The sequence below is a fragment of the Lemur catta genome, chromosome 1, assembly GCF_020740605.2.
Source record: "Lemur catta isolate mLemCat1 chromosome 1, mLemCat1.pri, whole genome shotgun sequence".
NCBI classification, from domain to species: Eukaryota; Metazoa; Chordata; class Mammalia; order Primates; family Lemuridae; genus Lemur; species Lemur catta.
Genome location: NC_059128.1, coordinates 103,065,319 through 103,075,471, shown reverse-complemented (window position 1 = coordinate 103,075,471; position 10,153 = coordinate 103,065,319). Strand labels below are relative to the sequence as shown.

Sequence of the window (10,153 nt, the reverse complement as noted above, 5' to 3'; positions counted from 1 at the left end):
CAGGTTCAGACCCACCCATGTGCCCCCCATTCTGAGCAACCCGGAGGTCACTGTCACCATCCCCTCCTTGCATCTACCACCCCGGTCATTACTGACCCCCCTGCTTCGTGGGGAAAGATTCCTGTGGGGATCGGCACCGCCATTTGGGCTTTCCGCTTGCAATCCCATTCCTCCCTCCTGGAGGGCAGGGGAGGGCGATCCATTTCCCCCTGGCTCTCCCTCAGATGGGTTCCCTTGTCCTCAGTCCCTTCGGGCCTTCTCTCCCCGCTGTCCTGGGTCCCCCTCTCCTCCCTTCTCCTTCACCCTGCCTCGCCTGTCCCCACTTTCCTCTGTATTCCTAACTCTCTTACCGGAGAAGGGCAGCAGGAGGGGCCACAACCCAGGCACTTCCACTTCCCCGCCCCTTTCCAAAAATGCCCCTTGAAGCCACCACTCACACAGAGCCCCACTCAGATTCACCAGCGACCCCAGGGAAACCTCTATGACAGTTGTCAGGCTCCGGCCTCCCGTGGGCTAGTGTCAGGGGAAGGAACATCTGCAGCTCTGCTCCCCGGAGGCCCAGCCCCTGGCCGGCCACATGGTCTGCCTGGGTCTCATGGGTCCCGGTCACATGTGGGCAGGTAGGCTGGCTGCCCCGACCCTCCAGCTCCCGAGCCTATCCCCGATGGGGGCTCCTAGATCCAGACAAAACTCCAGGCGGACACGGGGGAGCATCAGAAATGCTGTTTATTTCTCTGCCACCCCCAGGCCGGCCGGCCTCTCTGGATAGGCAGGCTGCAGAGGCACACTGGGGGAGAAAGGAAGGGCAGATGCCCAGGCTGAAGAAGGCAGTTTGAGGGGAAGGCCCATCCTCGATCCCCCAGCTCCGTCTGAGATGAGGACAGACAGACTCCAGAGCCCTCAAGGGGCAGGAGGGCAGGAGGAGCGTGAGCAGGTCCTGGAGAGACTCAGGGCCACACCAGCCACTGCCCTACATCCCGTCCTCCCTGTGCCCTGTGTGCTTCAGGCTGCCTCCCAGCCCAGCCCAGCCCCACCCCGCCTGGCCCGTGCCGGGCTTGTCACGCAGAGCCTGGACCCCCACTGCTAGGCTCGGGCAGGGGCATGGCCCTGTGAGCACGCTGCCCTGGCAGGGAGCGCGGTCAATGCTGTTAGCTGCAGCAGCTCCACAGACGGCCAGCTAGGGGATCAGATTCTATCCTAGTCACTAGCTTGGAGCAGGCCTAGAAGTTGGGGGTGGTGGGTGTTCTGGAAGAGATTAGAGGGGAGGTAGGAAAATGCAAAGTCACCCCTGCAGGCCTCAGGAGTTGCCAAGCCCAGACCCCTGCAGCGCTCTCTGGGGCCATAGCAGGGTCGGGGTGGAGTTTGGGAAGCCCTGGGGCTGCTCCAGCCTAGGGTCAGGGTGAGGCTAGAGGGAGGTGAGGAAGAGGAGGAGGAGAAGGCTCTGGCCCAGCAGGAGCAGGCCTGGGAGCCGCTGCCCAGGGGCTCCTTCTCCCGCTACTGCAGCCTCAGGGCTCCCAGCCCGGCTGAGGTAGATGATAACCACGTTGTCCTCCGGCCCTGATGGCTGTACCTCGTTGTCAACGGTATAGCAGCCCTTGCCCTCAGCGGCTTTGCCGTGGAACCTGCGCCCCAGTGTGTCCTCACCGCCCTCTCCAGGTGTGGCCAGCGCCACGTCCACTGAGCTCTCGGCACTGCCCAGCTCGTTGGTGGCCAGGCAGCTGTAGGTGCCTTCCTCCAGCTTGCCAAAGTCGGGGATGAGCAGGCTGCCGTTGGCAAAGGCCTGGAAGCGTGGCTGGCTGCTGGCTGCCAGGGTGCCAGGCAGGGCACGCCCGTCAGTGCCCACGTTGGGGCTGGCGATCTCCACGGTGCCACCGGGCGTCTGGATGTGCCAGTGGAGTTGGGGGGCCGGCTGCCCGTCCACGTCACAGTGCAGCGCCAGCACGAAGCCGGGCCGCAGCTCGGCACCGTCCTGGCTGGGCTGGTAGCTGAGCTGCACCGAGGGTGCCGAGCAGGGCAGCGGTGGCAGGCGGCTCAGCGGTGTGCCCTTGAGCACGTGGGGCGAAGTGCAGGCGATGTTGTCCTGCTCGGGGATGGACACAGCTGTGGACAAGGCCCAGGTCTTCAGCCACACGATACCGCAGGTGCAGTCGAAGGGGTTGTCGTTGATCTGCAGGTGGGACAGCGCAGTGAGCGGGGCGAAGGTGCCCTCGGCCAGCGTGTGCAGGCGGTTGTGGTTGAGCTGCAGCGAGCGCAGAGCGTGCAGGCTACGGAAGGCGTCTCGGGGGATGAAGCTCAGCTCGTTGCTGTCCATCTTGAGCAACTGGAGGGCACTGAGGTTGTGCAGGTCGCTCCAGGCAAAGTCAGAGATGAGGTTGTGGCTGAGGTCCAGGCTCTTGAGATGGCCCAGAGGCGCCAGGGCACCGGCCGCCACCGTGCGGATCTCATTGTGCGCCAGCCACAGCGACTGCAGCAGGGGCACCTCCCTGAAGGCGCCCTCTGGCAAACCTGGCAGCCGGTTGGCCGACAGGCTCAGCGTAGTCACATTGGCGGGGAAGCCAGGGGGCACGGCCTCCAGGTCACGGTAGGCACAGTCAGCAATCTGGAAGCCATACTTCTCCCCGCAGTCGCAGGGCTCGGGACAGGCCTGCGCCAGGCCCAGGAGGGCCACCCAGCAGAGCAGACGCAGCTCCTGCATCACGCCTCCTGCAGAGACGGGCCGGCCACCCAGGCGATCGGAGGACCTGCCGAAGGGACTCGTCACTCTCAGGACCCATCAGGGGGCCCTGCCCCACCTAACCCAGCTAAGGCCCAACACCACCGAGCCCACCACCCCCATTCTACAGAAGGAGAAACTGAGGCCCAGCGAAGGGCCAGGACTTGCCCGAGGTCACGCAGTCAGAGGAAGGCAGGATGGAAGAGGACCCCAGCTCCTCCTCCGAGCAGACAGCTCTTCCAGCCTGTTCTTAGCCAACTTTATGACTTGAAATCTGTTTTCCAGTCACCCCCTCCCCCAGCACTGCACAGAACCTCCCCCTGCCCTCCCACATCCTGGCTGCAGTCCCTCCCCCTGGAGCCCCCCATAGGTATGCTCTGCCCCGGCCCAGACAAGGCCCCTTGTGCAGTGCACACCACCCCCATCCACCCCACCCGCCCTTTCCCGCTCCCCCCGGGCCGTGACCACAGCAGACACCAGGCCCTTTCTGCAGAATCACACCCATGGCCTGTTCTGTTCAAACTACGCCAGGCAGCTGCCTAAATAAACCCCCGCCAGGACCTCTCAGCTGACATGGGTGAGGCCAGGAGCTCAGCCCAAACGCAGCTGGGATTTCCTGGGCCTCAGTTGTCTGTTGTCGAAGAAGCAGAGGCCCCCTGAACAGCTCCCAGCTAGGGATTGTCCCAGGCACCCCGAACCAACAGAGAAGTGCCAAGAGGGAACCAGCTTGTGTGTCCAACAGGCCTCCCCCTGACCCCCCTCCCCTTGCAGCCTCTCTCCCGTCAGCTTACCTGCAAACTGCGCTTCGTAGTCCAGCCAAGCGTCTTCTGAGATGGAATCACACACAGCAGAGGACCAAGTGAGCCCTGGAGTCTGCAGGGCCAAGGGCTCCACGGGAGGGCTGGGATGCTGGAGGAAGGGCTAGCCGGGTCCCTCCCCACCTTCAGTTTGCACGCCTGTGCCCACCCTGTCACAGACAGGCTGCCTGGGACCGGGAACTTCTGCTGAGAGGGGGCTGCAGGGAGGGGCCGGGCCAGCCGCAAGCTCCCTCCTTCCAGCAAAACAACTGCTTCTCTACAACAACAAGGACCCGTGTTTCATAAGTGACACCAGAAACTTGAGGGGGAAAAGATGCCAAATTTTTTTGGGTTGTGTTTTTTTTTCTCTCTCTCTCTCACTCACTTTTAGCAGCTTCAACTTCCTTAAAGACACAGCACTGTCTGGAAGGGACCCAAGAAAAGATGGGGCCGGGAGGTTTTTAGGGGGGCCAGGGTGAGAAATTGAATCTCATGGAAGGTGGGAGACTTCTAACCTCACTTCAAGCAAGAAAAAAAAAGCGGGGCTCCTTTTCCCAAGCAGGGGCCACAGGGGTGTCTCTGTGTGCCCACGTGTGTGCACGTACAAGTCTGTGGGTGTGAGAGTGTATCTCTGTGTATGGATGAGTTCGTCTGTGCTTGCGCCGATGTGGGTATGAGACTGTGTGTGTGTGTACTTGTGTGACTGTGAATGTATGTCTTTGTGTGTGTTTGTGGGGTGTGACACTCTGTGCCTGCCTTGGTGTGTGTGAGTTTGTGCGTGGAAGTGAGTGTGTGTGGGTGGGGGTGGGTGTGTCCCAGTGAAAAGCCGAGAAGGCCACAGCAGTAGGAAACGGGCACCAGGCTCCAGCCCCTCAGTGAGCTGCGGAAGTGTCAGGCTAGGCTGCTCTTTTAAGAAAACACATCCCACTGGCTCTGAGGCTGAGCCGCCCTACAGGGAGCTCCAAGGCTCCAGGCCCACCCCCGCCACCCCCACACTGGGCTCCCCACTGGATGGGGAGGGGACAGGGACGCCTGGCTCAGAACTCCGTAACAGAAAGCTCAGGGAGGGAACCGGCTGGGCTTTGGTGTCCCTGGCTGGGATTCTGAGACACCCAGACTCACAGAGAGGCTCTGTCACCCAGGACTGCCCACCTGGAGCACAGAGGGGAGGAGGCCTCACTCCTGCAGCGTTCTCTCCATGGCCCCCACGGTGCCTGAAACCCCCCCCCCCAGGTGCTGGTGTCTGTGCAGTCAGCATTGCCCTCTCTGGGCTCCGCTGCCCTAGAGCTGTGTGGAAGGGGCATACACCTCCAAGGCAAGGATATTTGGCCCTTTTTCCCTAAACATGAGGGCCCAGGGAAGAGGGAATGGGACCCAAAGAGGCCCAAAAGCCAGGTGTGGTGGTACATACACCTGTAGTCCCAGCTACTTGGGAGGCTGAGGCAGGAGGATCAATCGCTTGAGCCCAGGAGTTCAAGGCTGCAGTAAGCTGTGATCATGCCACTGCACTCAGTCTGGGTGACAGAGCAAGACCTTCTCTAAAAGAGAGAGAGAGAGAGAGAGAGAACGAATCAGATAAAAGTGGTCCAAAACAAGAGAGCTGGAAGAGAAAACGAAAGATGAGGGAGCCCCAGAAAAGAACCTGGTAGACTGAATGATTTTGCCTTTCACAAAATAAGCCTACTGTATCCCCTCAGTAGCCCTCACCCAAGCTTCCTTTTCCTTCCATCAGTTAACTGGCTGAATTCTGCTCATGACTCAACTTACCCTCTTGGCAGGGCCAAGGACAGACAGCTAGCATCTTTGGCTGGAAGCATCCCCAGGGAGCCTGTCCCAGCTCTTCATACCCCATTCCCTGTCAGCACAGGGGCCACAGCAGGCTGCCTGCGAGATGCCCCGAGTCCGGCGCTGAGGGTATTATCATAGTCTGATCTAGAGCCTCCCACTGGGGAGGAAGCCCTCTCCTGCATCATCCTTGCTGTGCCATAGAATTTCTGGGAAAGTCCTAAGTTTGGTGGGTCAAGCAGAGGCTGGAAGTATACACATCCAGGGGTCGATAAACCTCAGGGAGGACTAGTGACCGCACTGCCAGTCAGGGAGGGCTTCCTGGTGGACAGGGCCTCACTGTGTCTTGTACAGCCCATACACACACCCACACCTGCACAAAGGCCACGCCACCAGCATCACCTCCAGGTGCTCTGAGGTGCTCATAGACCAAATCCCCCCTCCCTCCTCCAAACCGCACCAGGGTCAGAGTGCAACCATCTCCCAGCCCTCAGTTCTCATTAATTACTCTCACAAATGTCCTGGGTTTTCTTCATAGCTCTTGCTGTAACCCGCGATTGTTTATTCACACGTGTTTAATGCGCAACCCTCTACTAGAGAGGAAGCACGTCAGGGACGGATGCCTTACCCTGCAGGTGCTGCTGACCCCTGGTACGGAGAAGGTCTCAGTAAATCCTCCTGATTGAGCCGTGGACAAGGAGGATGGCCGTTGGATGCTAGAAGCGGAAGTACTAGAGATCACCGACTCCACCTTCTCGTTGTACATGTAGTGACTTTGGGCCCAGTGCAGGGAAGGAACGTGCCCAGGATTATTTGTTTCCTTACAATAAAAACATTTTAGAAAATATTCCCTACACTGTAGGAGACCCGCCCTCTGTTGGTACCAGCCCTCCTGGGGGCAGGGAGTCTTGGCCCCTCACTCCCCATCATTGAAGACCTTGAAGACAGCCAAACGCTAGGCTTAGACTCCCACTTGGGAACAGCTGTTGGGGGCTGAGGGCAGGAGATGCAAGAAGTGCCAGCCCACTGGGGCAGAAATGACACCATCACTGACAGCTCGTCCCCATCTGCCTGCAAGGCACAGCCTTGCCCCACCGCCATCAGGGCCGAGTGGACCTCAGCTAAGGACCCTCCGACCCTCCAAGGTGTTTCACAGTGGGACAGGTGCCCCCTTGCCCCTGCAGAGCCAAGGAGCAGTTGTGCACAGCCCCAAGGATGGGGGCCTGTTACCTCGTGGGCGGTCCCTACTCTCCCCTTACAGTTGTCCTGCAGAACCTGCCCCGCAAGAGATAATGCCAGCAGGTGAGGAGACAAGGCAGAGGTCTGGCCTCCTGTCCTCCCAGCCTGGGAGCTTCCTGTGCACTCTCTGGGCTGCCATCTTCCCTCTCCTGACCTCCTCTGAGCTGCTCAGGTCTGAAGATGGGGACTCGCAGTGAGGATGTGGGACCTTGACTGTTCCCAGCTCACGAAATGAGCCTGGAGGCCCAGGACCGGAGAGCCCTTCCCAGACCCTCCAACCTCTGCACCACCCCAGCCGTGCAGCAGTGCAGGGGCAGCTGTGAGGTGCACAGGGGGAAGAGAAGGGCACCGTTTGGGAGCCCTCCTGCCAGCCCTGGCCCTGGCTCCTGTGGGCCCCGGGCAGCTTGTAGGGTGACCAACCAACCGTCCTGGTTTGCCTGGGACTGGTGGGTTTTCTGGGACATGAGACTTTCAGTGCTAAAACCCTGACAGTCCCGGGTAAACCGGGACAGTTGGTCACCCTAGCAGGGAAGGGAGGGCTCACTTCCTCCTGCAGTGTTTCCTTCCCCTCCCTTTCCTGCCCCGCAGAGGCCCGGCCCTCTCCCCTCCCTTTCCTCTGCCCCTCCCTGCCCGTCTAGGCCGGCCCCACTCCAGCTGCTGCGCAGACACCCCCACCCCAAGGGGCCTCGCTCCGCTGACCAGGGGCTGCTGGTGGCGCCACGTCAGCTTTTCCTGGAAGGCAAAAAAATATACTGATGAGAAAATGGAGAGGGAAGGAGGCCGGCAGAGAGAGAACTGGAGAGAAACAGAGGAATGAGAGAGACACCGGAGGAAGAGAGATAACCGGAGAATCGCAGACAGCAGGGTTAGAGCCAGACATCGAAAAAGGAAGGGAGAGAGACAGAGCAAGGTCTGCCGGGCCCTGACACAGACTCTGAGAGGGACACGCGGTGGGCGCAGCTGCGAGGCCAGGCCAGTCGGGGTGTGCGCCGTTGCCGTCCCGCCAAGGGGGCCAGAGTCCGTCTGGGTCCCCACCCCACGTGCCGACCACAGCTTGCTGGAGTGGCTGGGAGGCAGCCCTGCTCACTCCTGGAGGGACTGGGTCAAGCCTGTGGGTGTCCTGGGATGGAGACTCTGGCCCCGGGCCCTTGACAAGAGAGGGTTCTGGAAGACACACACTGGCCAGAGCACGGGAGCACGTGTGCACTCGCACAGGAGGGACACACTGAGATCTGCCCAGGCCACCAAATTGTGGGACCTCCTTTCCCTGGGCCTCTGTTCCTCTGTCACACGTGAGAGTTGGTCTGAAGTCCCTCTGTCCAGTGTTCTGCCATTCTAGAATTTCTCACGAATGTCCACATTTACACGAGGAGCCTGTGCACATGCATGTGTTCAGGCGCAATTCCACTTGCACGCCTGTGAAAAGTGGGCCTGTGCTTATTTCCCGCACGTGTTTGTTGGCTCGTGCACACGTTTGGGACAGGATGCGGACTGAGCATAAGTGCATTGCATGCGCCTGAGGCCGTGGACGGGTGCGCTGCTGGCCCCGCTTCCCTCCTGCATCCGCCTCCACCCAGAGGCCCAGCCAAGCCTGACCCTGCACCGGGCAGCCTCTCTGCTGTCTCCTCTCCCACTCTCCTACACCCCCTCTTACTTCCCAGGTGTGAGGTCCTCTCCCCTCTCAGGACCCCTGACCTTGGAAACCAGGCTGAGCCTCCACGCCGGCCCAGCTGCTCCTCTAGCCTCCCCCCACCCCCGCCACTCTCTGCCCTTGTTCACCGTGTCCAGCCTCACATGCCACCTGCTCCACCCTGGGCTGCCGCCTTGGATTTTTCACCACCTGGACACTGTCCGCCATCTTTGCAGGGCTCACTTCCTCTTGTGTTTTGATATTTGTTCAAATGCCAGCTCCCCAGAAAGGCTTTCCCAGGCCTCTGGGGCTCTCTGTCCCATCCCCCTGATGTGTCTGTTAGTGTTTCTGGCCCATCTCCCCATCTGAATGTGAGCCCCATGCAGGCGGGGATTTGGTTCTGCTCACTGCTACCCCCCCAGTGCCCAGCAAAGAGCCTGCCACTTTGTAGGCGCCCAGTAAGTAGCTGTTGAATGAATGAATGAAGAATGACCTCTGGCCTTGCAGCAGGGAGCCTTTGCCCCAGCCCCTACCTGCCAGGGCCTCCTCAGCCCGGCCCTGCTCAGCCTCACTGCCCCTCTCAGGGCCCCTCAGCCACCCTCCGCCCCCACCCCAGCACCACCCTCACTGCCCTCTCCTGGCCTTTTCCTCAGCCCTCGGGGGCCGGCTTGGCAGCAGCACTAACTGCGCATATTTCACAGGAATTATTTTTGTTCTTACCCACTCTGGCCCCACAATTTCCAGAAATGCAGACCTTGGCCACACACCCAGGGCACATAGCAGATCTCCCGTTTTGAGCCCCAGCCACTCCCAAAGCCTAAGCGTGGGACTAGGGAGTGCTATGAACGGGAGGGAGCGTTTAGATTAAGGTTCTAGACTGGGACACATGTTATAGGGTCAGGATCCGGTCCCTGTGTCAGCTGTGGGGGACTAGGAACTGGCCAAGCTTTAGTGGGTGGGGCAGGGGTAGCGAAACCCTGCAGATGAAGCAGCGTCTGGGGGCTGGAATGGGGGAACAGCAATAGTCCCTTTGCCCCACAGGGACAGTGGTTGGAGGGCTAGGGAGGGGGGAGAGCACAGGGAAGGGAAGGGGAAGGTGGTGAGACGGAAACATACAGAGAACAGTGACAGGGAAGACCGTTTGGCACAGCAGAAGCCTGCTCCTCATTAACAGGCCAGGCGGCTGAGTGCTGTTCCACACACGGTCACTGCCCCCAACCACCAGACAGACAGGGCTCGGGCTTCTCCCAGCCCCGAGGGGACATGGGGAGGTACAGGTGGGAGCACCAGGCCGGAGATGGGTGGAGGAGGGGCTCGGCTGAGACTGCAGACCACTGGAGGCCGGGTGAAGAGGCTTGTTGACTTCAGCCCAGGGTGACCTCTTAGAAAGTGTGCAGCCAGCCGGCCTGGGCAGGTGGTGTTGGCAGCAGAGGCCTCTGGGAGTGCAGGTGGGGGCAGAGAGAATGCTGCACAGCTGCTGAGGGTTGTAGGCGTCCAGAGAAGGGAGGTGAGAGCTGGGGATCAGGAAGATTCAAAGGAGAGGTGGGAACTTAAATAGTTTTCCTAAGTTTTATCAAAGGGAAGCATGCAAGTGGCAAAACAGAAAATCACGTTGACCGAGAGGCTTACAACAAAGTGCCACTGTTGTCTCCCATCCTTCCCTCCCCTGTCCACTCTCCAGAGGCAGCAACTGGTGGTTTCTTTTCTCCTTCTGCTGTGGTCACACCCGTCAGGCCCACCCATGACATTTGCAGGGCCTGGGGCAAGTACAGTTGGAGGCCCATGTGCCATGTGTCTAAATATTTCAAAGTTACAAATCCTACAAACTATTTAATATGTCCTATTCTCCTGCCTTGACAACTGTATCTTCATAACCAACAGGAGGGGCAAATTCAGATTTAGAATTCTTGCTGTCTTTATACAAAGGGGAAATTTGGACGCAGAGGGAAGACAATGTGAAGTCGCAGGGAGAACATCAGTTAGAGACGA

At 59.9% G+C, this 10,153-nt stretch overlaps 1 protein-coding gene across 2 annotated transcripts; it reads right to left on the bottom strand.

Annotated features, from left to right (window-relative positions):
• Nucleotides 1–708: 708 nt before the first annotated feature.
• On the bottom strand, nt 709–3,800 carry ISLR (immunoglobulin superfamily containing leucine rich repeat). Of its 2 annotated transcripts, none has more exons than XM_045531862.1 (2): nt 3,505–3,800; nt 709–2,741 (listed from the first exon to the last, which is right to left on the bottom strand). In XM_045531862.1, the coding sequence occupies exon 2, from the start codon at nt 2,693–2,695 to the stop codon at nt 1,406–1,408; it is 1,290 nt and encodes a 429-aa protein (XP_045387818.1). In that variant the 5' UTR covers nt 2,696–2,741; nt 3,505–3,800; the 3' UTR covers nt 709–1,405. The 2 variants fall into 2 exon arrangements, with proteins under 2 accessions (XP_045387818.1, XP_045387825.1); XM_045531869.1 differs by lacking the exon at nt 3,505–3,800 and adding an exon at nt 2,882–2,963.
• Between the last annotated feature and the right edge of the window lie 6,353 nt (nt 3,801–10,153).